This window comes from Poecilia mexicana, unplaced genomic scaffold, assembly GCF_051168715.1.
Source record: "Poecilia mexicana isolate PSO_F unplaced genomic scaffold, ASM5116871v1 scaffold_2, whole genome shotgun sequence".
In the NCBI taxonomy this organism is placed as follows: Eukaryota; Metazoa; Chordata; class Actinopteri; order Cyprinodontiformes; family Poeciliidae; genus Poecilia; species Poecilia mexicana.
Genome location: NW_028263371.1, coordinates 15,065,351 through 15,092,713, shown reverse-complemented (window position 1 = coordinate 15,092,713; position 27,363 = coordinate 15,065,351). Strand labels below are relative to the sequence as shown.

Genomic DNA, 27,363 nt, shown 5'->3' with positions numbered 1-27,363 from the left:
GAAATAAAGAAGGAAAAGGGGAAAAGAGCCTCCAACTGAGACACAGAGAGAGCAGAGAGAACAAACAGGAAGAGCTCAGTCCTGTCTGTCTATGGCTCCGTTTTGGTCATTTATCACATGGTAAAATAAAAAAATAAAAAAAATTTTAAGAGGTCATGAGATCAACATTTCCATTGTGAAGCACGGCGGTGACAGACTGATGTTTATAGATAGACAGACTGACAGACCAAGTCAAAATTCAGATTTAAATTTAAAAAAATAAGATTGTGATTTTTATTTTTTTCACATAGCTGTTATATCATACGTTGTGTCAGTTTATCACGTAAAAACTAATTTGAAATCCTTTGTAGTTTGTTGTTCTTGCATGACAAAGTCTCTAAAAGTCTGAGGGATGTAAATATGGTTGCATTATAAATGTCAAAAAGTAGAAGATACTGAATGGTTTGGGATGTGATGAATAAGCAGCATGTTTTTAAAAAAAACAAGTTTATTTTACATCACAATACAAGATAATGTAACTAAACATTATATTAGTGTAAAAGAAAAAAAACCAGAAAGTATTGTGGGTTAATTAATGAATGTTAATGACATATTATGTCAAATCTTGTCTTGTCTGGTTCTTTTGTTTTGCTTGCATAAACCCAGAAAGGCATAAAACTATCTGCTTCTGTTTCTATAAGTTTAAGTCTAAGAAACATTTAAACTCATACTTTTCTAAAATAAAATGTCATTTTGAAATCTTTCACCTATATTATATGAAAATATTTTTTTCTCATATTTAGAATACGGATTGGCTAGATTATCAATATATCTAGTACCGTGTTTCCCCGAAAGTAAGACAATGTCTTACTTTCTTTTTATCCCCAAAAGCCCCACTATGTCTTACTTTCGGGGTATGTCTTATATTGGAAAAAAATTGTCGAATTTTTTGTTTTAACCATAAAACGCGGAAGTGGGCAGGAGGCGGCGCTCATTAAGATCAGACGGAGGTGGCAGACGCGGTGACGAATGGAGAGGGGGGCGGTGCGGACGTGGGCAGGAGGCGGCGCGCAGCTAGATAAGAGGTGTTTCCCCGAAAAGTAAGACATATGTCTTACTTTCGGGGTACGGCTTATATTAGCCGATCCCCCTGAAACCCCCGATACGTCTTACAATCGGGGGTGTCTATCGGGGAACCACGGTATGTAGCTGTAGATTTCAGATTGAATCTAAAGATTTTTATTCCACAGCATCACCCACAGGCGCCACCACAATCGATGGCATCTTAGTGAAAACTGCAGTTTTTTATGGAGCAGTGGGAGCCGCAGCGGCCTGAATCGAGGCCCCAGAGCCGCTGTTTCACACCGACACCACGTGCTCTCCCAGCGGATTGAACACACATTTACCCGCGGTGGAGGTCTGGAGCTGCACACACCCTCCATCAGAGCTTTCTCTAACTAGGTTGGGCTTCGACCCGCAGTGACTCACAAATTAGATTTTTATGACGTTCCTCACTCCAGACGGGGTCAGTGACAAATCCTCCGTCATTCCCATCTCCCTCCGCGGGAACTGCTTTCCGTCCGCCGACGTAACGAAATGAGCCGCTTCAGGGTGTAATAACTTGTGAATGAGGAGCTGCTGCTGGCAGCAGGGGGGCTAATTTTACCCGTTTCCTCTCCTGAAGTGGCATAAAAATTAAAATGGTCCAAATGGAGCGCGTGCTGTAAAAAGTGATGTCGCGCGCAGCCAGGAAGCGGTCACATCCGCCGCGTCCCGCTGTTTAAACCGCTGTTGATTGATGGAAACCGATAACAGTCGGGTTATTTCTGGAAGCCATGAGCTGAGACGCTTACGGAGATTACCTTTAATTTCTCACTTTGCTCCCCTGGTGAACGTCTCCGCTGGGAATAGAAGTGGACACAATTATTCAGTTATTCCGTCCACAGCTCCGCGAAGAAAGAAATAGATTCCCCATTTATGGATTAATGAAGGGATTTTTAGGCAGTTCTGCAAAAATCAGCGGTTATGTGTTGTTTTTTTCCCTCCAATTAATTGAATTTAATTTGTCCTTTCAAGCTACCACTTGAATTTGCTTTGATCTATATCGAAGGTGTCCAAACTTTTTGCAAGTAGGGCCAAAATTGTAAGGTTGAGAACTCAAGGGCCACATTTTTTATTATTATTATTATTAAAAGTGAAATTATTTATCCTTTAAGACATTTACTCAATTATATACTCCGCAGACAATATTTTGATAAAGCAAAATAGTCTAAGTTTTCCAGGCCTTGCTGTACTAATTAGTTTCCAAACATTTCTTTAAGGTGTATTCTCCTCACTTTTTCTGTTTAACCATATTGTTTTTACTTTTGGCAACAGCGGTTGCCAGTTTCATCAATGTATAATCAATAGACAAACATAGTTCATAAAATAAAAACACTTTGTCTTGCATCTTAATAAATGTTGAAGATTTTATTTGGCTCTAAAAATCTCAAATTAATTGTGGAGTCGCTCCATTCTTGAATTGTGGACCGAGGGGCTAAATAAAGCCATCTGCAGGGCCACACTTTGGACATCTCTGATCTGATCTGAGCCTCAGCCTCCAAACCAGCACCAAGAAGCACAAAGACATGTTATTTGCGCTCGACAGCCTCTCACATTAATTGAAAAGCAAATCTACAAACACGATGCTAGATCAAGAGGATCAGACTGAGACTGAAGAACAACAGGAAGATCAGGAAATTACTGCCATTATTGGAGCTCTTGATGCCACAGTTTTCAATTTGCTGTTTCCTCCTAAAGATCACAAAGCATGGGATTGTGAAAAGTTGGTTTTAAACTAGTTTTACTTCTTTGTTTGTGTGGCTCGAATCCACCGCAGGTTTGAGACAGCATGCATCGTCATCGCCCAAAACATGAAGCTCAGCGAACAAACCGTGAGCTTCATTAGTCCTGTTAGCTGAGCTCATGCTGTCCTGCAGGCTGTTCATCGTACAGTTTCTCTCCTCAGACTGCATTCTGTGTTTATTGATGTGAACTAAGACCTGCTAAAATGAGGTTCTGTTCAGGCCCTGGTGGATCTGAAGGTGTGAGCTCAGCTTCAGGGAATCATCTTCCATCTGTTACTGGGACATGAATGAGTGCCTGTGTGCTCTCTCCAGCTTGTTCTCCTGCCACGTAGAGGTGGGAACATCTGGAGGGACAGATGTTCTTCTCCTCTCCCAGTCCAGCTGTCCTCTAATGCTGGTTAGGATGGGAGTGTGTCAGAAAACCAGATGTGTCTTTGGATCCCTGAACAGAAAGTCGAAGGACATGTTTGAAACTTGGTGAGGTAACCTGTCTCTGCTCCTGTCAGTTATTTGTTAGTCAAAATGTTCAATAAAATCCACATAAAAACAGACTGTGAAAGAACCTCAGTCCAGCTTTTGACCATGGCATAATTCTGGAACGGTTCAAGAGTTGGGTTGGACTCTTCAACTGGTTTGAAACTAAAGAACAGGGAGGTCTTTGTTTCAGCAGGACATTTCTCATCGAAGCAGGCAGAACCCCAAGGTTCAGTCCTCAGACCCTCTTATTTAATGTCTATATGGTCCCACTGGCTCAGGTCACAACAGGAAATAAGATCAGCCACCATAACTACACAGACTTTACGTCACCAGGCGACTCCGATCCAAAACAAGCACTGGACAGATGATTAGAGCAAATCAATGAATGATGTTATCCAGCTGAACAGAAACAAAACTGAAGTTATCATCTTTGGTCCAAACCAGGAACGATCAAGAGAGACGGACCCAGCTTCAGTTATTACAGCTACAAACGAACATCAGGCCTGAAATCTGGGTGTGATGTTGGACTCAGACCTGAATCTTCAAGTCACATAAATCTATCCTCTCTGTCTTCCCGTCGCTGTTTTCCCTCATTTAATTCACACAGTTGTAACACAGTTCAGCCCAATTTAACGAGGCACAGTCTGATGATGTGCTGTAAGACAGATGATCCCATCAGCCATGAAACATCTGCTGCTGTCTGAACGCTGGAGCGAAGGCGCTGAAACCGGAGCGAGCGCCCACCGGCAGCCAGGCAGAGCTCCTGCACATGAGAGACACTCGTCATCATGGCATCTGGTTTACTGTCGCATCGCATTGCAATGAAGAACAAGAGGAAATATGTTTATAATGGAACCGTTGGTAGTGGTGCGTTGAACTGGATTCAGAGACGTGGCTTTGGAGCTGGTCAAAAACAAAAACACAGCAATCTTGTTGCTCTTTAGATCCGCTAACTTCCATGTGTCGGTGAAGTTTACTCTCGTCTTCACTGACGGTAGAAAATAGTCCTATATGGAAACACACACAGTCAAAATGTTTTCATTTCCTGGAGCTAGAGGGCCTCCTTGTGGATGTTCATGCTAACTTTAAGGCTATTGGCCAAAACTACTGGAGAGTACCGTTGGCTATGCAGAGTTACAACACTGAATACAGTTTCTCCTACCTATTCCAGTTTTCTAAATAACATCCTGCACCACCTACTCTGCTGTAAACACAGCAGCAGGACATGTTTAACAGTGACACCTACCACCTGGGGGATTGCCTATTAGTGCCAGTCATCTATGAGGTCCACGGCGTCCCAACCCCCGTCCTTCATTTCTCAGGTGGGCGAACTTTCCCCTCCGAAGGCTCGTTAGATTGTTGACCACTGTGCCTAAGAAACCGAGGGCGGCAGAGGTTTCCCAGCGAGTTTATTTCCAGATCGGTGAGAGAAAAGAAACAGAACCTGGCCAAACTTAACATATCGTCGTTTCCTACGTAGAGGAAACCATGTTGTTCTTGGATATGTTGTTCTCCAGTGATGCTTTTCCAACCATCAGTGTTTTGCATTTTAATGAACACAGTTTCTTCTTGTCTACATTCAGTGCTGCCAGCTCCAACCGGAGGGTGAATCCCTGCTGCGGCTCAGTGTGTGTGATGTAGTGACTGCAGACGGTCTGTGCAGCCTGGCGACTGGGGGACTTCAGGAGAAAACACACATTTTGTTCTCTACTGGAAATGACACTGTGTTGATTTGGTACCAATGTAAATCTCTCTCCATATTACAATTTATAAAAACCTGTAAACTGCCAAGATAATTTTTCTGGGATCACTTCTGATGCGACTTTGAGTGATTTTCAGGATTTGTGTCTTGCAGCGCTGCAGGAAAGCCACAGCAGAAAACACATGAGCGTCTCTCAGTCTTTAATCCATCAAAAGGCTCAGAGGGGTTTGCCAGATACTCTTGGATGTGAAATGTTTTGATTTCCTCTACTCCTTTTCTCATTTTCAAAACCATATTTTACAAACACCAGCATCCGAGAGGCTTATTCTTTCGAACAGCCTGGTTAAATATTAAACAGAACCGTCCCTCTTCCTAATCTTGCCTGCTGTTCTCAACATGTCCTTTGGATTTTCTTTCTCTAATCAGACTCCGACTCTGGGCTCGTCTTTGTTTGGGACGACAGTAGTCAGCTCAACAAGGGTTTCTTCAACTTCCTTTACTGCTTTGTCATTATCTATGCCTTGGTCAATATGAGCTTTGTTTTTAAACTATAAACAGTGAGTCTGTCCTCCTCAGTACTGTTGGTATTACTTGCTCTGTTTACACAATTCAAACCGCATTTCTTGAGGAGAAATTTTAAAAACAATTTCTTCTTCCTATATAACTGCTTTAACCAACAACTGCATTATTTTTCTATGAAGCACATTCAGTCACTGAACGGAAACGAACTGTAGTGTCCTTTTTAATTTCACTAAAATTATATTTATTTAAAAAAAAAGCAGGACTAAACACAACACTCTGAGGAATCCCATTTTAAAAAATCTGGACATATTATGATACTCTTCAGTCTTGGCAAAAGGGAGACATCTAACTATGTTAACTTTGAAAGTAATAGGAGATTAGTATCATAATACTCTTGTAATTTGGCAAAAAGGAGAAATGTAGATATTTTAATTAAAAGAGGCACAAGATTGGAGCCTTGAGGAACGCCACAAGTGATCTGTGATTGTTCAATCTTTAGAAAAAGACAAATCAGGTTAATTTCAGGATTCTCTTTTCTAGTCGACTTAGTTTGAGATGAAAGTATAGATTAATTTTAATTACAGCTTTATTTCTTTAAAATTATAGTTAATGTCAGTTTATTAGTTTAAGAAATTTTTGTGAATAATAGAGAAGATCTATAAGTTGCACTTAACTCCCAGTCCAATACTCTCAAAGATGCATAATTTTAAACATGTTCTTGCAGTGATGACCCAATTGCAACCTAAAAACTGGTTTCCATTCGTTATTTTATCCTCATGTGGCACAGAGCATGTTTATTTTAAAATAAAGTATATTTATTACTGTAGCAACATTCTTCATTTTACACTTTGTGATTTTAGCTTGTTCTCTGCATGTGGTTGATGCTGTTGGAACACAAAGGAAAAAATTTTCCTCCTGGTTGTTTTTCTTTTTATAAGTTTAGGAAGTTTGAAGCAATATAATCCATTTCTGGCAAAAAAATAAAATATGAGTTTACTTTTTCTGAATGGGCTAAATTGACCAACAACCCAAACCCGGCCTACTTTGTCCAGCAGGGCTTATTGGTCTTATCAGGAGCAGCAGCAGCAGCAGACCGTCCCTCTGCTCTGAAGCTTATCGTGGACAGACAGCCTCATGATGCTGGACCTCCATTACTGTCTGCAAGCAGAGAGAGATACTGAGGAAGACACGAGACGAGTCAATGTGGGCCACAGAAACTAAGAGATGGGAAGTATATTTATATATCAGTACGAAGAAATTCAATCAGATTTTTTCAATTGTGATACAGCAACTTTTACAAACCACAGGAAGTAAAGAAATAATCTACTATGTTGCATCCAGTGATTCATTAAAGAGTCTTTTAGATTATTTTAAGTAGAAGACTTTAACTCATTAATATTTTACAGGTCTTGGCTTTTATGTTTATGAAATGTTAGTCATTACAAACATCTTCAAATAGATTTTTGAAGATGTTTTGTTCCACAGCGAGGATTGGATTAGAGACACTTTACTGGTGCCAAGGTGCAGTTTTACAGAATAAAAGCAAAACATGTACAAAATAATAAAATCTAACAGTAATTGATAGAATATCAGAAGTGCAAAATCAAATGAGTTTATATGAGTTAATTTGCTACAAGACATCAACTTAACTTAATCCAAGTAAATATATTAAGTTTATTAAGTTGTCATCAAGTTTGGCAAACTTATTTTGATTACATGTGACAAATTAACCCTAATCATGGCCGACATTGTGTCGGCCATGATTATTTGATGTTTTAATGCATCAAATCGCATTAAAACAAAGTTTGTTCTGTAACAATTTGGACAAGTTAAAGTGGTGTGAATATTTTTGTCCTTGTAAACGGACAAATTGACCGTCTGCAGTGAATTTCTGTCTCAAACCGATCAACTTTTACACCTTTAACTCTTTGTGAACTATTCATAAATTTATACTTTTTTAAATTTGTAAATGTAAAAAAAAAAGACATTTAAAACATCTGTTCAGAGCAAACTCAGAACAGATAACTGGGGGTGTTTTTTTTTTTACATGATTCTTAACTTTGATCTAACAAACCAATTAGTTCTGTTAAAATGGGAACCTTTCAAAAATATAAATGCATTCTTGTAATAAATCAGGAATTCAGGCACATCCTTAATGTTCACCAGACAGGATAATCATCGTTATTCACAGCCTCGCTAACAATGACTTTCCAATCAGTCTCAAATAACTGCTTACAGGTGAAAATAAAAGATTTTGATTAAAAATGTTTGCAAAAATTGGTTATTGTTGCTAAGAGTTACTTTAGGTTAATCTGACAGGATGTTTCTCTGATTTCAACGCGCTCCGACTGAATCCTGTGACAGCGGATTAAGACTTCTGCCGTTCCCAAATTTCCCTGCGTCAAAAAATCAGCCGCAGAGGTTTGGTTGGGATCCAGCCGCCGCCCACAAACTCAGAAACTGAAGACGCCTCAGTTAGCCTGAGATTCCAGCTCCTTGTCAGAGGCGACAGCAGAGCCGTGTTCTCCTCGCTGACATATGTTTCAGCCTCAGGTGTTTTTCTGAACAGACATAAATCAGATACAAACCCGTCACAGTTCAAGGATGAATTCGGCTAGCGACTAAAAACGACACTCTGCAGTTTTTCTGCTTGCGATCAAGATTGCTTTGCTAAAGTAATTTAGCATTTTGTCTTGGCAACATCACAAATAAAATTCACTTTATTTGGGGTGTAAGGCAACAGCTATAGAGCAACAGTAGAATGGTTTAGAAGTGTGTTACCTTCAGTTTTTATAAAAGAAAAAAAGCTATATATACCAAATATGACTTTGTAATTTAACGCCTTGAAACTGGGTCTCTGTCTCTTTAAGAACCTCCTGCTCTTTCTGAAGCTCCGCCTTCAGGAAGTCATCACAACATGGCTCCTCTATAAACTTTTTAACGATTTTACCAGCGTTGTACTGAGAAGTGGCTCTCATGAACTCAGCAGATGCTCAGATCCACCAGGTGTTGGCTAGTGGCTACTGGCTGCTCTGTGAGGTGGAAGCTCAGAAACTAGGAAACTGCAGCTCTGACCTAGCTGGGTGGCATGCATGTGGCGACAGTCCAGAGGAAATCACTCACCTGTAACAGGAAGAAACCTCAAGCAGAACCAGAGCCTTGGTCAAAAAGAGCGGCCGTTTGCTTCAATCAACCAGATGTTTGAGAAGAGACGCTCAAAAAAACAAAACGAACTGATGCAGGAGTGGTTTAAATGTTAACGAAAAGTAAAAAGTAAATAGAATAGGGAGTAGGATTAGGTGATGGCAGCATCAACTCAGCCGACGCCCTCCTCCGGGAAAGAATCACGGCCAAAAGGGAACAAAAGGCCAGGAGTGGCTTCTATGGAGAGAAAAGCCTGAAACAAAGTAAACAGTTGAAATAAAAGCAAATTATGCTAATTCAGTGCTTCTCAATTCCAGTCCTCAGGCCCCCCTGCTCTGCATGTTTTAGATGTGCCTGTATTTCACAACAGCTGATCTAAATGATTGCATTACCTCTTCTGCAGGCATTAAGTGCTGCAGAAGCTTGTTAATCGCCCATAGATTCAATCCAGGTGTGTGGCAGTAGGGAAACACCTAAAACATGCAGGGCAGGGGGGCCTGAGGACCGGAATTGAGAAGCACTGTGCTAATTGGAGAAGAAGAAAATTAGAAAAAGTGATCAGTTTGTGGCTGTTTTAACTACAAGCTTTATCAAAGAGGAAAGTTTTAAGCCCAGTCTTAAAAATGTGACAAAAAAGGCAAATTTTTTCTATTGGAAACAATATTGAGATCAAGAAAAATATCCAATAAGATTAACGATGTAAAAAGTTTCATATTAGAATTTAACTTAACTAAACTGATATTTATGATCTTAAATCAGCAGTGGTTATGTAGACGTTTGGAAAACAGATAAAGTTGACTAAAGTATAAATATGGGATAAACTCTAGTGATATTAAAATTGATCATATAGTGACATCTACTGACGTCAAGTTAAAACTGCAGGTGTGCAGCAGGCTCTCCTGCTCTATGAAACACACACATGCTTTATGGCTCCAAACACGATGATGCAGAGCTGGTGGATCGTAAAGCTGACCTGCAGCAAACGACCAAAGCTCTGCTATTTTCCCATCTGGACAACAATAGGGAGTTATGTTATATGGATAAACTTCTCTTATAATAAAAGTGGTAAAGTACAGTGTGACATTTGCCAATTCAAGTCTGAGTGAACGCAACTAGGAAATAAAAAAGGGAAAAGTTCAGACATTAAAGCTAGTCAGGACATGCTACATGAACAAATCCATATTTCAGGATAATCCAAACAGATATCATGTTTCAGTTTGATTGATCAGTTCTGATCAAAAGCTTATCCTGTCATTCACCCAGTGGTTATTTATCTGATAAACTGTTTTACACAAGATTTCATCTTAAAAATATAAACAAACAAATATGAACAGGTCTTCCAAAGCTATAGATTCACAAAATCCAGCTGCTTTCCAGAAGCACTCTTGTTACCATGGAGACTGAATAAAAGATACTGGTCAAAGGGTCACCGATTTCTGAGGCAGGTCATGTCATTTTATTTCAGCATATGTTTTTAAAATGTAATGACAGATAACTTCCTAAAACTGTTTGTTTTGGCCTCAGCAGGGCCGGATTTAGAAGCATAAGGGCCCCTGGGCTAGAAAACTTATACTTTGTTTATTCTTTAAAACAAGGCTTTCTGTATTCAAACCATTCAAACCAACAAAACAACACTGGAGATGGAAAATAACTTGCTGTTGTTCTCCATTTATTCTTTTCATTGTCGAACTCCTTTCAGAGGATCATAAATATGTTACAGAGTGAGAACAGCAGTCTGGTTATTTACAAGATAAAATAACGTACAACTCACAATGTCTGCTCGTGTTCGCGACGCTGAGGCGGGGGAAGCGGAGGGAGGGAGAGAAAACAACTACAGTTGTTCCACAGTTCATCTGAAGGGGGCGCAGACGAGCAAGACTGACCTTAGATACAGAAAGGAAGAGAAGCAGCTGCTGTGCGACGGCTCCTGCAGGTTTTATTTCACATAAACAAATATTAGCTGGACTCTTCAGCTAATCTGTTAGCTGAAGAGTCCAGCAGCAAACCATTTTTTGTAACCTAAAAGAAAAACAAAACAGTAGTGGTTCCTTGAACAGTTTTGAGCCGGCACTCAAGACGACAGGAGGTTTAAAAAGGGAAAAACAAAGATGTGAAACTCGGGATCATCAGCTTTTACTTCCTACTTCCTGAACACAACCTCAGCCAATTAGGAAAAACCGGAGGAAAAACTGCTTCAAACAATACAAGACTATGAATTTTAAGTTTTTGCATTATATATATATATATAAAAGAAAAATGGTAGAAAGGTTGTTTCCTGTGACAGACATGAGAAGTTAAAAGCTAATGACACAATTAAGGATAATATCCAAAATCTCTTCATATGTTCAATAGAAGTTTTGTATAATCTACCAGGAAGGGATGTGAGGTCCAAAAAGGACCAAAAGGACTGAACAGAATATGTACGATTTGCTTTCAAGCAGAGATGTTCTGATGTTTTTGTCTCCATCTGAACTGTTAGCGCTCGAGTATAAACAGCTGTTTGTCCTGTTCAGAAAGCAGCCGAAGCTCCAGTCATTAAACTTTAAAACATTCAAAGATCCAAGTTTGTAAAAAAAAATTACAAAACTTTTTCTCCATATTTTGTCTGCGGAACTAAAGAAAAACCAAATTGAAACATCTTATGACTAAACAGCAAGTAAAACGTAGAATAAACTGTTAGCTTAGCATTTCAACAGACTGAACTGCAGGAAAAATCGTCACCAAGTGATGATTTAACTGAATATTTCTCTACATATCGACCTGAATATATGTTCATTAAATCTAAACTCATTTTGGTTGTGACAACTTTCCTAACTGTGTTATTTTAATGAATTTACAAGCCACAAATTTTATTAAAGTACCAGATGAAGATGGATAAGCTGCCTGCAATGACTTGGATCAGAGACCAAAAAATACTGACTGGGTCATGAAATTCTAACATTTTACTTGAAACTCTTGTGTTTGAAAAGACCACCAGAATACCTGCTTCAAAAAAAAAACCTTGTCATTTGTGAATGAAGCAATGACAAACTAACAGGAAGCCAGAGTCTGAAAGTGTCAAGAGTTCATTGCGAGACAATTCATTGAGCCTTCTGCAGCCATGGCAACCAAGAGAAACCTCTGAATGCTCTAAATGGTTGTTCGGTGTCTGCTCTGAAACTGATTATCAGCTAAATGTGATCGGCAGTGAACTAGATGATAACCTCTGTGCTATTTTTTTTTTTAAACCAGGTTTTTCAAGCAAGTGAGGAAGTAAACAGACCGACGGATCGCGAGTCGTTCTCTCAGAGCTGTGGAGAGTAGAGGGGGGGTGAAGCTGGGAGCAGCTTGTGCGTATCATCCTAAGTGCAACAAAACATTGTGGGATTGACTGAGATGTGGAAACAACAGAGAGCATGTAGAAGGTAGTTTTGCTCGAAGTGAGAGCCGTTCAGAGTCTTGCCATCAGGAGAGACGACTGAGATGAAGGTGGACGCATCTGGAGACGTCGGTCCTACTGTCGGTGAGTGGGGGAGGGGACGGAGGTCACTGAGGGGCGACAGGGAGAAGAGGGGGCTCCTTAGATGGGCAGCTGGAAGGTGATGTCCACTTGAGCTTCTTTTGCCAAGGAAACGATTTCAGAAAGTTTTACAACCTGCAAACAGAAGAACAGAGGCGATCAGAGCTCACCATGATGAACACTGGAAAAACAAAGTCTAACAAGCATCTTTGGTCTAATTTCTACTGCAAATATCTTAGTACACTTCTAACTAACTTGGAAATAACTTTTCAGAAAGATAAATAAGCTGGTTTTCAGTCTATAACTCTGGAATACAGATTTTTAAAAAGTTCTAGATACACTGCAGATTATTTCACTTGTAACCAGACATTTTTTTCTGTTTTAAGTGAAAAAAAATCTGCCAGTTAAACTAGTACTTTTTGGATCTGTATTTAAAAATGACTGACTGAAAACAAGCTTACTTTGTAAGATTTTGTGTTTTTGCAGAGAACTTGTACAGTTTTGATTGTTTTGTACTTTTTGTCAGGCAGAAAGTGAAGATGTGACTAAAATAAACTCAAAGGATTCTGCACATGCACAAGGATTTTATTGAACCTTCATTCAAGTTCCAGAAGAAATTTTAAATTTTCTGTGACCTTGGTTTCTAGCCAGAACGTCGGGGTCAAACGAACAACGACAGAGCCAAGTGTGTGTAAGTGTGTGTTTTTACCATCTTTGCAGCTTCGTCCAGGTCGTCACAGGCCAGGATTTTCAGAGGGCTGGAAGCAATCAGAGCTTTGGCGTCGTCCACTCTCGTTCCTGAAGATAAATTACAGAGAAGCCGTTAGCTGATGTCACCTGATGCATCGACACACATCCTGCGTTCAGGAAGCTACCCTAACCAGAACTGTGAGAAATCATCTGGTTGCCAGACAATTTTCAGCTTAAAGAACCTGGCAGCTGATCAGTGAATGCAGCATGTTCAACAACAACACTCTGGTGTGAATGCTGTAACTAGATAAGAGGTTTGTCAGCAGTTTGCTAGGCTTTGATTCTGATGACTTTGCGCTTTCTCCATTTCCTATTTTTGTATTTTTGTAAACAGAGAAATCCTCTTACACTCCCTGGAATGATGCTAACTAGCCTAGCATGTCACTGAACACCATTTCCACTGGGACAGGGGGAAGTTATAAAAAGTACATGGACAAGTTAAATAGATAAATATCTTGATAAATATGTTCCTTCACTGAATAAATCCTGGTGAAATGGAGGCTAACGCTGGTCTGTAGCTAAGCTAACTAAGCTAAAAGGTGGATAATGACGCGCTAGTGTACCCACCCTCTCTAACAAACATCCTTCCTTTTATCCGTCTTGTTTTTCTTTTCTCTTTTTTGAAAACTTTATTATTTTTCTTAGTAGCATAGTAACTGTCAGTCGTTTTTGTCTTCGACTGCTGAACACCGTCACTGTGAAGTGAGCAGAGAAGGAACAAACCATTTTATGCAGATACAGCAGGGTGTTCAGTAAATATGGATGTTTGCTTTTGGGTCTGAAAATCGAAACATTTCATTTGTAAAGCCAAAAATAAATTTTTAATAATATTTATGCCTGGAGGAGGAGCTTCGTCCTCGAAGGCGGAGCTAGGTCCACCCATTCATTTTGCACAGTTGAATGGTTGCCACGGGAGATTAAAGGATTTCTCAAACATACATGAAAGAATCAAAGCAAAACTTCAGGTGCGTTTGTGATTAGGGAATAACATTATAACATGATCTAAAGTTCAAAAAGTAAACCTTATATAATACTTATATAATCATTGAGAACTAAAAGTGACGATTTCAGGATATTTGATGGACAGATAAGTTCAGATGCTGTCCTCCAAAGCCAGAGTTTCCATCCTGACATCTCAGCAGAGCAAATGTATATAGTTAGCAAGTAGCCATCCTAGACACTGTGTTCATTTCTACCATTTTTCAAAAACCTTTCAGAGGACGTCAGCATCTTCGTCACCTGGTTACTCCAGGAATAAATTCCTTGCCCGATCTCCAAGGACAGGCTAGACACGCGACAAATTAGGAAGCATCTATTTGCTATTTATCTCCAAAGCTCATGACAATAGAAGCGGATTATAATGAGATTAGCTAATGAAAATCTTCACTCCCTCTTCACCACAACAATCAAACTCGAGACCCCCAGTGACTGCTGATGGCGCCACGCTGCGCCTGTTGAGCTCCGATTATGGAAATGTGAATCATCATCAGAGGGAAGTTTTCGTGCTGCAGAAACCCTCCACCCGTCTCCCTCTTTGTGTGCCGCTCAGCATCATTAGCTTCCCCTTTCTTTGTGGCTGTGAACGTGGCGCACCTTGTAACCGTACTACGATGGGGATTTTGAGATCCAGGTCTCTCACAGCCATGATGATGCCCTGGGCGATGACATCACACCTCATGATGCCTCCAAAGATGTTGACCAGGATGGCCTGAACCTGAGTTACAGTGAGGGATACATGTGAAATTTTAAACTGAACAATATTTAGCCTACACAAGCTAAGAAAATAAAGTACAAAACAAATTTAAACAATTTCTCCAAAACTTCCTTGACCTTAAAAATGTTGTTTTTTTTTCCTGTTCAATATTTGGAGATTATGACAACCTGGAGCATCGTAGTCAGTAAAACGTTTGTCCAGTTTGAAACATGGAGCTGATTCCTTACCTTCTGGTCTGAGGTGATGAGTTTGAACGCCTCCGTCACCTGATGGGCCGTGGCCCCGCCTCCTACGTCCAGGAAGTTGGCTGGTGTGCCGCCGTGGAGCTTGATGATGTCCATGGTGGCCATAGCCAGACCAGCACCATTAACTGGAGAGGATGGAGCCCGTTGGTTTGATTAGTTGACATTATAAAGATAATTTAGGTCCAGAATATGCTCCTCTTACTTTCATTGAACACTCTTCAGTGTAGATGTTATTAAAGAAAGAAGCAGTTTCACCATTTTCCCAGTATCGGTGAGATGTTCAACATTACGTCAGAGGAAGTAGACATGCAGGAGGCTATTTAAATAGGAAGCTGTATTCCTATGATGTTTCAAGAGATCCCTGCAGCGTATTAAGTTTGTAAACAACCGAGACAGATTGAGACTTCCAGTAGATAACAGGAAGTCTGTCCAGTGTCCTGCAGATTTTCTCTCTTTTATCCTTTTGAGCTTTAACTTGTGCAGCCAAATCTCATAAATTAGAGATCTACACAGGAAGAGATATTTTAATAATGCTAGTAATGCTAACCACCAGGAAGCACCGATTGCAATTTTATTTTGTCTGAAAAGTTTATGAAGTCTTTCTATTGCTGATCTTCCAAAATTAAGGAAAACAGGGCCGATTTATCGGTGCAGCCCTACAAACCATGTGATAATAAAACAGTCTCTGTTAACTAGTGATCATTTTCTATTTGCTTTAAAATATTAGTGAACTGTTCTACAGCACCTTCCCCCCTCAACACGACATCATGCCTGCTTGTTAACATCAATAATCAATAACAGCTCATCACAAGAGGGTTAAAAAAGACGTTTGAATGCTCATCTTACATTATTGTAATTATTAAAAGGAAATTGGAAACTGACCACTCAAGTTAAGGACTTCTTCATTTTAGAAATAACCATTTGAAAAAATACGATCACTTGACGAGAAAACCAGAATCATGAACGGACTGTGGTTTCCAATGTCAGAATGACTCTGTGAACGTTTACTTTGAAACACTTGGGTGGAGCGATATAAAAAAGTACAAGTCCAAATCTCCTTACACACACACTAAACTAAAACTAAACTAAAGGACACTGACCCAGACAGCCGATGGTCCCGTCCAGACCAATGTAGTTGAGGTCAGCCGTGGCAGCCTGTTGGTCCCGGGGGTCCTCCTGGCTCCAGTCCCTCATATCAAACACCTTCTTCTGGCGATACGCCGCGTTGGAGTCAAAGTTGATTTTTGCATCCATGCACATCACTGTTCACACAAACAGGCATGTCGGGACCAGAGGAAGTTTAACTTTAATTTCATTCTTTAAAATGAACTTAAAATGGTTTGATTTCACTTGGTCTTTTGAGGAACTAAAAGCTTTGGAGGGATGGAAATATCGGAATTGGGTCGTTAGGACTGCCGTGAGAAAGTCTGATGCATTCGCCCGCTGTGTGAACGTAAACAAATACTCCAAGGGATTTTAGGCAAATAACACTGAATGACTAGAGAGGCAGCAGTCAACAGGCCAATGATCAAAACTGACCTTTTCTGGATCGTCTTTGACCTGCGAGTCAAATACTAAAAACTTTGACTTGTTTTCTAGCTCAGCACTTCAACAGGTTTTGAAGGTGACTTTTGAAATCAGGCTATTCTGAGCACTAATTCTTTGACAGTCGCCATCTAAACTGATCCTCTTCATTTCCCACAAAGGTCAGCGCTGCCCTCCTCTTACTACGGTATTTACCAGGCGTCCGGCCGAGCCATTAATCCCGTCACGCTGAGCAACCGCATACATGCAGAGTTTAAAGAGAAATTGATCTTTTGATCATTTCAACATTTTCACTGACTGACGTATTTCTCCCTGCAGGACGGCCATTAACTTAACTCCCGTAAGGCTGGGACAAAAATAGCAGCGACCTTTACTGAAGGCTACATGTGCATGTCGATGGAAACTTATCCATCCTTAACAGAGTTTATGCCAATAATCATAGGGATAAAAGAATATTTAGTAATAATGATGGACTAATTAGGATAAAGCATTGTCTGCCAATTGAGTCAAGCAAAATCTGGAATAACACTGTTGGACTGCAGCAACCGATATGCAGTAAAGATGTCTAAGTAAATGACAATAAAACTAAAACATAATAATAATAAATAAATTCCTTTTTTGACGCAGTAAAATTGTCAAAAAAGTGAAGCACAACATCTTTAGATCATCTTTAGAACAGGATCAAAGTGTGTGAGCAGAGATGGCCGCAGGAGGAGGTTGATTTTGATTCTGATGAATCATTTCTGTGATTATTTAACGAGATGTTTATGGATCGTGTCCTGCTGAAACACCAAATGATGACCCAGGGTTTCCCTGAGCGTACCATTAGCCTGGCGGGCCTCCAGGCTTCACTTGACTCATAATTGAACTAATATTACAAGGACATTCATCCGTGAGCAACAAATGTGAAAACTGAGGGAAACCCTCATGAGGAAACGGCTCATCAATCCAAACAGAACTGCTCAAAGTTTCAAGATTCAGGAAGAGAAATATGTTACATTTATTTGCACAATAATAATTATACCTGTCTTTAATCAAAAGTCATTAAGAACAAATTTCTGGTTCTTATGCATGTCCTGGTCCTGTCAAAGGTTAGCTGTGGAAGTGTGACAGATATGCAGGCGTGTTCATACCGACTCCAGAGGAGTCCTCCACCATGGGATTGATCTCCAACATGGAGGCGTCGTACTTGATGAAAACGTTGTAGAGCTTGATCATGTTCTCCGCCGCCTCGTCCACCAGAGCGTCTGGGAAGCCCATCTTCTGAGCAACCTGTGGCAACGCAGAGCGCATCGTCACAAACCATCACACCTCATGCAGGTATGAGCTGCTGACATTTACAGATGATGACATCATCGCTTTCTGTTTCTGGCTTGACTCGCCATCTTTAGCCACAGCTAGCAGAGAAAAGAGGAGACTGAATGCTGTCTATATAAAATCGCTAGCAGTTATGGTAAATGTCCTCTGCAGCTATAGGACTTGTGTAAATTATCTGCTCTGTTTTAGGCTCTAAAATGATTTAAATCTAATATTGTTGTACAAACAAACACCATGTCTATATAACATGTGAGGTTCCACAGGGTTCAGTCCTCAATCCACTAGGTTTTTCAATTAAACTGGCATTATTTGATGTTTTTTAAACATTTTGTATCACTTCTACGCCAATAAAGTTACGTTTTATGTGAGACTCCTAATATTTTAGCTTTTACCAAGAAAAATATCCCACAAAAAAACCTTGCTGGAGGTCAATAGCTTTAAATCTCATGAATCTCTACAGAGCAGTTTGCCCTTCCTTTAGTTGACTAAATAATTATTTGCTGGTGAGTGTGAAAGCAGCTAGTTAGCATTAGCTGCTTGTAGCCAGCATTAGCATTAGCTGCTTGTAGCCAGCAGGTGACATTTTCCTGTAGCTTGCCATCTGACACATGACGCGTTCTGTGAAACAGCTTCGATCTAATGCTTCAACAAAAAGTTATTTATGTTAAAAAAGAAAAAGTTTGATAAAATTCATTTATTACGACTGTTGTACCAGGCTCCACCAGCAGAGGTCAGACATGGCGTTAAGAAAAAAAATAACAGGACGCCAGCGAGGAATCAAAACATGCTGAAACAGCAGTTAATGTGAAAACTGAGGAAGACAGGAGATTATTTTCAGCTATTTAAAGCTCAAGGATCCAGTCTGTATCTATCTTAGATGTAGGATCGCCATGGCAATAGCAGCGTCCACTCAGAATCCGCCGCCTCTGTTGCTCTTCGATGCCTCAGCTGAAGCATCTCCAGTCGGCTTTGTGCCTGTTGGTCGTACCTTGACAGCCTGCTCCTTCTTAATGCCCTCTACGATGTCGATGGGCTCTTTCACAATGGCGTCTGGATTTTCTGCCGCCACGTCTTCGATGTTCACGCCCCCCTGCGAGCTGCCAATCAGCACGGGACCCTGGGAGACGAGAGGAAGGTATTGGTTCTAGTGTCGGTACACGTGACAAAAGTTTAGAGAGGATTCACGTCTCAGTCCAACTCACTCTGGTTTATCAGTAAATTTCTCTATAGAGCCGAGCGACAAGTAGTCACTTTTTCAAATTCTGACTTTGTTTGGGCCACTAACAGACGAAGGTGCCTTAATAGTGTTGAAACCTCTTTCCATTATCCTTCCACATACTGAGCATGTTGATCGTTCACATAAAAAAAAAAAAACAAGAAAATACACTGAGGATTCCAGCTGTAGTGTGAAAAAGTTCAAGTGTTACTTTGAATGAATCATTTTTGTGATCATATTAAAATTTTTTCTAAATTTCCAATATTCCTCTTTTTTGGCTCAATGAATTTTGTCCACAGGGTTCCTGCATTTTCTTTAAAGAAAAAGACAGAGAGACAGAGACAGATGGATAGACAGATACAGTCTGAAGAAAAATGCGACATGGACTGCTGGAAAACACATAAATCAAGTTCTGTTATTTTTCAGGTTGTGTAGGAACTCTGTGCCTATGAGGAGATACTTTCTGCTGCTCACTGAAATCATTTGGGTTTTCTGTTCGTCTGACTCTTCACCACAAAATCACAACAGCACTCGGCACCAGTCAGACAATTTGTTTGCCCTTTCTGAGCAGCAAATGTAAATAAATAAATAAAAATAGTCAAACCAGCAAACAGTCACATTGTTCAGTAAACAAAGACCCCAAAACGACGGGGAACATTCTTATCACAGAATAACACGTTATTAACGCAGTCAAAAATCAAATGACTTGTCAATTCATTTGAGGGCATTCAGTTACACCACAATACTCTAATCACTTCAGCACTGAAACAGACTGATTGTGAACGCAGTGACGAGCCGCGTTCGATTTAAGAACACAGCTGCATCAATAACACAATGTGACATCACAGGTTGGCTGAGATGCCACTTTCTCTGGGCGTCTCCTGAACTGAACACAAACATCCCTGCTGTTTTCCTCTGCAGCAGATAAAAGCAATAATAAGAATCCAGGACTAAATATAGCAATAATAATAACAAACCCGTTATTCTACAGGAAGTTCTCAGGATCCCCCAGAGTTAGATAAGTGTGTGAAGCCTTGCCCACTTCCACAGGAGGGATGTTCCCCTGCTGAATGACTGGCAGAGCAGCAGATTAGATTGAGGTCATAATCTAAAGTCTGGTTAATTAAAGATTTAATCTCTGGAATGTTTACACTTTGCCCCCGCTGAGTTTAACCGATCTGAATCAGGAACGCTTCTTCGGGGACTCCTCATGTAACGAACATGTAGAAAGTATTAATTACTAAGGCTTACTTTTAATACAACACTGCCCCCTAGTGGTGTTAATCTGCCTTAGTTAGCAAAACCTTGTGCAGAACCTTGTACAGGTTCATTCAACGTCTGAATTTATAGAAAGGTGACATATTAAAAAAAAAAAAAAAAAAGGAAAAACAGTTTAAAAGGTCAACAGGAAGCAGTTCAGGCGCTTCTGGCAGCATAAAAAAGCAGATTTATTTAATCCCAGTACCTGAAAAGACCTCTCCATGGTGATGGCGAAGTAGTACTCTCTGCGCGGGTACCTGCGCTCGCAGATGAACACCTGGTTGCAGATCCGACCCGCCTCCCCGGTCTGTTTGGTGAACAGTTTTCGACCAATCATCTGAGAGGAAATTTCCCGAGCCTCTTCTGGGCTGCAGAGGAAACAAAAGGAGGAGAGTTTAAAGAGGATGATGATGATTGTTTAAATAAACCATCAATAAGTCCAAAAAAATGGTTTTGTCTACATATTTTTTTATCTACATATGTAGATAATATCTACTACATATGTAGAGGTTGTATTTGTCACTGTGAAGAGGATTAAGGCCACTGAAAAAAATTCAAACTTTAAACTCTTGGCTTGATCAGAAAAAGTCAGATTTTTGAAAAAGAAAAACTGATTTAAAAAAAGGGGGAAAGATTGAGAAAAAATGTCAGAATTTGGTTAGTCACATTTTTTTTGGTAGCCCTGAACCGTTTCCGTATTTTACAAGTACAAAAACAACAAACATATTACTTGTAGTTTTTCCTGCAGACTTGGTAGAAAATACAACAACCTAATATAAGTTTTTATTTCAGACAGATTTATAGAAAATATAACTAATTCCAGGCTTTAGTCTCCTTTTATTACACAACATTCACATTGACGTTATTAATGACACTCTGGAGTGATAAAGATGACCCCAGTTTGACTGTAGCGTCTGTTGCGTTCAGTGTCTGTACTTACGAGTAGACGATCTTCACCCCTCCCTTCAGTCCGCCCTCAAACGTCCCCTTCCCTCTGCCTCCAGCCAGAACCTGAGCTTTCACCACCAGGTCCTTAGAACCTAACACCAAAAACGATGCCAGAACAAAACGTGTGACTAAGGACAAAACAACAGAAACACTCAACTACTGAAGAATATTGTCAGAAAAGATTTAAGGTTTGGAAAATGGTGCTAAATCTTAGTAATCTATTGAACTTGCATGTTCAAAAAAATTTTTGTTGATTACAGCAAACAACCTCAGAAAAGATTCATCTTTATGTGATGAATACGAGATTTAAGCAGCTCAGAAATCTATGCTTCCACTTTTTCAGCACATCTCAAATTTTTGTACTTTAATAATAAAATGTCAGTATGAAAGAGCTGCTTATGAGGACATCAAATATTTGCTCCCATTCATCCTCTGATGATCATCTTTCCATGAGAATAATTAACCGATGCTTTACACATCAGTCACATGGAACTTAAAGACAAAATCATTGTCCTCCTTTTTTACGAGGACAAGTCAATAGTTTTTCTGCCTGCAGCTTGGAAATATCGAGTTAGTCAGTTAATTAAGAAATCATTAACAAAACCTTCAGTGGATGCTGTTCATTCCTAATCCTCTAACCCTCACATCTTTGTTGTTTTGTCGTTTTTCTCTTACCGATCTTCTTGGCCACATCGTACGCCTCGTCAGAGGAGCTGGCCACCATTCCCGCCGGTACGGAGATGCCGGCTTCTTTCAGCAGGCCTATGCTCATGTATTCATGTAGGGAGAGGTTCCTCTGCTGCTGCTGCAGGTGGGGAGGCTGCAGCTGGGACACATGGCCACCGAACAGACCTGTGGAGCCGCCAAGGACCTGAGGACACAAACATCCATCCAATGAGTACAGACAAATATTGTCATGAGAGCTAAACATGTGGGTCTTCATGTTATTTTACTGTTCATGTCTCTACAGGACGTGTGTCAGATCCTACATAAGATGAACCAGCTGGGTTACCGTCATTAAAGAGATTTTATGATTAGATCCAGTTTGTGTAAGTCAAACAGAAAAAATGCTACATACATCAAATATGACTTGAAAGAAATTTGACTTCCTGATTTAACGCCTTTGTCTCTTTAAGAAATTCCTGCTCTTTCTGAAGCTCCGCCCTCAGGAAGTCATCACATCATGGCTCCTCTATTAACCCTTTAACAACATCTATACCAGCTGTGAAGTAGCTCCTGTAATGAGCTCAGTTGATGTACAGTTCCATCAGGTGTTTGCTAATTGCTGCTGGCTAGTCTGAAGGAGCTGAGTGGGAGAGTCGCGGAGGAGGGCTGCTCTGTGAGGCGGACGCTCGGAAACTTGGAAACTGCAGCTTTGAGCTTTGAGGAGGAGCTTCGTCCTTGAAGGCGGAGCTAGTCTCCACCAAGGTGTTTGGCACATCTGAATGGTTGCCACGGGAGATTGAAGGATTTCTCAAACATGTATGAAAGAATCAAAGCGTACAGGATCTGTACCTGATCAAATGAACCAACAATATATTATTTGAACAGCTAAACTATTTTAAATGAATTGAAAGGTAACAGCAGGAAAAAGATTCTATTAAACCACTACGCTGATGGGTGACTTGGGTCTAGACAAAGGCGTTCATTGTATTTAGCTAGAAACTGTGGAGTACTCACTTTTAACTCAGAAAAGGAACTAGAACAAACTTGGAATCCAGATACTCTAGTTTATTAGATACTCGTTAGTTTATTTTTTAGAAACTGTAAAGTACTTACCATCTAGATTATAACACAGAAAGACTCCCATTATTGCAACCCAGAAAAGGAATTAGACCAGATGATACTTACTTATACTTATCTAGCAACCGTTAATAGGAGTATCTAATATTTAGAAACTGAGGAGTACTCACTTTTAACCCTGAAAAGGAATTAGGTTGGTCACTCTTTAGCTTATTTTTACAGAAACTGTAGAGTACTCACTATTTAGAAGCAGAGGCCAGAAGCCCAGAGGAAACTTCTGGATCAACATTGTTAGACTATTTTTCAGACTCCAGTTCTTCCAACCCAGAAATGGAATTAGACCAGAGGATACTTAGCAAACCTGACCAGGAGCTCCTAGTTTACATACTTTAGATCAACATTAGATTATTTTTCTCTTTCTTTTTTTGCTCTTTCCTTTGGCTTGTTATTTTGTTTGTATTTCCTTTAAATTCCTGTAAAGCACTTTGTATTACCTTGTTGCTGAAAATGTGGTATATAAATAAAATTACCTTTACCTTTAGTCTGTAAGTCGGCAGATATCTGGAAAAGCTGATTTTTTTAATGAGTTTTTATGTATTGCATTCTGTTCACAAAAAAAATATTTATAAAAACTCCAACCAAAGTGGAGATTAAAAAAAAAAACTTGTGCCTGTGTACATGGGAAAACAGAGATTTAGGGTCGCAAGCAATGTAGTTTGCAACAAATAATACGGCAATATGTCCACATACTTTCTTTTTCATGATTCCCAATCTACATCATCTCGTATTTAATAACTTCATATTTTAACACATTATTTAAAAAGGATATTTGATTTCTAGCAGGAAGCTGTGGTTGTTTTGAAGCAGTCCGATTAGCTGACATATGGTTTAGCTGTATGCTACACTGCCCCCTATGGGTTTGGCATGTTTAAAACAAGGCTCATGGGCAGATTTGTATGGATTCAAGTGGATGAAAACTTTTCTGAAACCTAATCCAGTGTGTACATTTTGTTTTGTTTTGTTTAAGCAATATTCCTCTTTAAAAAGACGTGTGTACATGACTTAGTTGCAACATATGAGACGTGTTTACTGTCGATAGCATTGAAAAAGCAACACTGGAAACCCAGCTGAGGATGTGAAACAAAAAGTTACTCAGTCTGAGTCAGCAGGACTTCTCTTAAGGCTTCTATAAGAATCTAAACATTAGATAAATACAACTGAAAAGGCATATTTTAATAATATGACCAACGGCGTTTGGCATGATTAACAGTTTCTAATTTAAGAACACTTCTGTGACTTATTTTGACACTCAAACATGGCCGTTTTCACACTCAGACCAAGCATAACAGCACAAATTCACTATGGTAAACTTCATAATTATAAAGCTAGTTATCTTAATTTTCGGTATAAATTACACAGGAAGTAGCACTAATCATTTCAGCTGATTCTGATAACTCTTTTATACTTTGACAGCTGCACATACGCTAGTTGCATACTGCAAAATTCTCGTATACATCTGAACATAACAGGGACAAAATAGAGTGTATTGCAAACACATTTAAAGTGAATCACGAGACTACTAAAACCTCAGGTTCCTCCAAGTTTTAGCACAGCCACTGACCTTTTTTATTTCCTGTACATTACAATAAGTCTGAGTTTATAAATTCTCTTGGAAAAAGCCTAAAACAACAGCCTTGAAAAAGTAAGGTTGGACCATTTACCTACTGTCGCATAGCAACCACAAAATTCACGGCAGAAAGTAGTGCATAACTATGAAGAAGATGATAAAATTATTAATGTTTTTCATCATTTACAAATTGTAAAATTCTGATCTGGTTGGTGCATCTCGAATGGAAGGGTTAAACGTTCAGACTAAAATGAGAAACAGTTCAAGGGATATCAAAACATGAGACATTAAGAATTGATTTTTTTTTTTTTGCCTCCATCTGGAGTTATACCAAAAAGAAAACCAGTTTTTAAATGGGATAAATATATTTTCCCCATCTCAAGGTTTCTCTGTGCTTTTTCAGGCCACTACGTGTTCAGGTATCAGTGAAAACTGCTGTCTGTCCAAACAGAGGCTGAGAGGATTTACCCCCAGATCTTTCCCAAAGGACTCAATGGGACAAATGAAACGGTCCAGTCCAGCTGTGGGACAACGGCTGGTTCCGGGAGGGTCACCGAGCTTCCTCGCCCCACTTTAGCATCAGAATCCCCTCCTTATGCCGATTCAAACTACCAGAAAAATGACAGTGAAGCGACCTGCTTTGAGGGACCGCTCATGTTGCTTTAACATTGACAGCTAGCCATGCTAACGCCAGAGTCCCGCTAGTTAGCATGTTAGCCAAAACAACGGAAACTCTATGGAGTTGTGCTAATGTCAGATTTGACCCCTTCAACTATTTAGGAAGTTGCATTTGTCGGTCGAAGGTGCAACACAGAATGTGACATATGCTACTAAAGCCAAGGGGATTTCCTTCCGTTTCATGACGGAGTTACCTTTGAAGCAGAGCTGATAGTGTTTCTGGCCCCCGAAGATCTCAGGCTAGCCGTCAAACAGCCGCAAATCAGGGACGTCGCCATGTCTCCCGATACAGCGGAGAAGTCACGAACGCGCATGCGCAGCGGGCTTCAAAACTCGGCTTTCTCTCGTGCGACCTTTAGGTGCTGTCGGAAATAAGGAAACAATGCTATGTAAAGACAAATAAACTTCAAAGGGGTAAAAAATATTATTCAAGATATTATAAAAATAATTTTGCAAACATAAACATGGGTTATTTACTAATTAATTATTCGTTTAAGAACAACACAACCCTATTATCATTAAATTCATAATTTACCTAGGTGATTTACAAATTTCCCTTTCATTCCCGCCACTCTGTGGAAATTTAGCAGTTTTAAATAAATACAAAGCTACACCAAAGATACAATGCAAGAATTTGACTAATAATCATATGTTTTACCCAGTTAAAATACAACTCCACTAAAACAAAGAAACAGTCGACCCTGTATGAAGAGCCTTTGAAGGAAGCATGATGAAGGCTGTAAATATAGGCATATTCTCAACTTTGACCTACATTCTAACTTTTCTAATTACTTCTAATTACTATATTGCGTATACAAACCCATGATAAGAATGTTGATAAAATAAAAACGCGACATATAAATATTTAATCAAATAGACTAAAAATATCACATATTATAAAAAATATATAGTGGTATGTTTTCTAATTAAAAAAGGATTTTTGTCAGATGTTCTTCTGAACTTTGGCTTGACCATTCCAAAGCTTTAACTTAGCCATGATGAAGACATTAATTTGTTGTGCGTTTTTCAACATATGCTTGGCAGTGATGCTGAAAAATAAACACCCAATATAGCTTTTTGCAATTAAATTAAAGGGACATATAATTAGAACCTTCAAGATGACCATTAAATGCTTGAGTAATATTTTATCAATCAGATCAAAAGCAGTTTTCATCTGTATGCTGCCAAATTACATCAATGTGAAAAGATGTTCAACATTAATTAACCTCAAGAAGTGGATTGAGTGTAGAGGCAGTTTGTGAGTCTCTGATGTTTCAGAAAAAAAACACAAAAGGTTTTGGGTAATTATGAACAAATAACACCACTAATCTGAAAATATAATTTTAAAAACAATGTAAGGAAAGGTATTTCAAGTCCACAAAATGAAATAATCAGAGTATCAAGATTTATGCAATTTGCACTTCTTTATTTTTTTATGTAAATAAGCCTCTTACTTTGATAGAAACAACCAGGTACAAAAAAGGTCTATTCAAAAATTATTTATTTACAAGGAAAGTATATACAAGCTTATTTACACATTGTACCACACACAACCATCAGTTATGCAACACAAAAACTCAGTGAATCAAACAGAGAGGAGACAGGCCATTAAATACATTAAACCAATTACAGCTGATGTTTAAAAAAAAAATCAACATTGTTTTATTTCAGGTAACCTGTTGCTACTGGAGTTTAACCAGAACATTGGGAAACTTGACTGTAACAAAGACTCTAACCCCAGTGGTTGTAAAACAATGCAAGCTGGTCTGTTTTGCTGCATCAATCCTCATGTTGGCTGAATTCAGAGGAATTAAAAAAAAAACATCCAAAAGAAACCTGGGATGACGATACTGAAACAAATTCATACGACAAAGAAACTGTTGATCTACTTATTATCAATGAGCCGACATGTTGTTAAAAGTAGAAAAGTGACTGCTGGGTGGAGTTTCTGTTCTTTCTGAACGAGTTTTGTTTAAGTGGACATGTGGGCTGGTTACAGTCAAAATTATAGGGAATTTAAAAAAAGATTCAGTGACTTATATCCTGTTTAATCTTAACAAAAAGCTTCACGTGTAATCAGAAATAAAGTGAGAGGAACATTTTCACTTCACCTTTTTTGGTACAGCTGAGCTCAGGCTGTCAGTGTGATGT

General features: G+C 39.4%; 1 protein-coding gene across 1 annotated transcript; it reads right to left on the bottom strand.

Annotated features, from left to right (window-relative positions):
* Nucleotides 1–10,318: 10,318 nt before the first annotated feature.
* On the bottom strand, nt 10,319–25,544 carry sucla2 (succinate-CoA ligase ADP-forming subunit beta). Its single transcript, XM_015002661.2, has 11 exons — nt 25,407–25,544; nt 21,840–22,035; nt 21,157–21,256; nt 20,422–20,584; nt 18,729–18,857; nt 17,557–17,695; nt 15,979–16,140; nt 14,861–15,003; nt 14,513–14,633; nt 12,879–12,967; nt 10,319–12,304 (listed from the first exon to the last, which is right to left on the bottom strand). Exons 1-11 carry the CDS (start codon nt 25,524–25,526, stop codon nt 12,230–12,232), a joined length of 1,437 nt encoding a protein of 478 aa, XP_014858147.2. The 5' UTR covers nt 25,527–25,544; the 3' UTR covers nt 10,319–12,229.
* Between the last annotated feature and the right edge of the window lie 1,819 nt (nt 25,545–27,363).

Excerpts from the sequence above, each read along its gene's own strand:
- sucla2 (XM_015002661.2), bottom strand. The coding sequence starts at position 25,526 with ATGCGCGTTCGTGACTTCTCCGCTGTATCGGGAGACATGGCGACGTCC. Across the intron at positions 16,141-17,556 it reads GGAGGACTCCTCTGGAGTCG|TGATGTGCATGGATGCAAAA; the intron begins GTATGAACACGC and ends TTGTGTGAACAG. Across the intron at positions 14,634-14,860 it reads TCATCACCTCAGACCAGAAG|GTTCAGGCCATCCTGGTCAA; the intron begins GTAAGGAATCAG and ends ACTGTAACTCAG.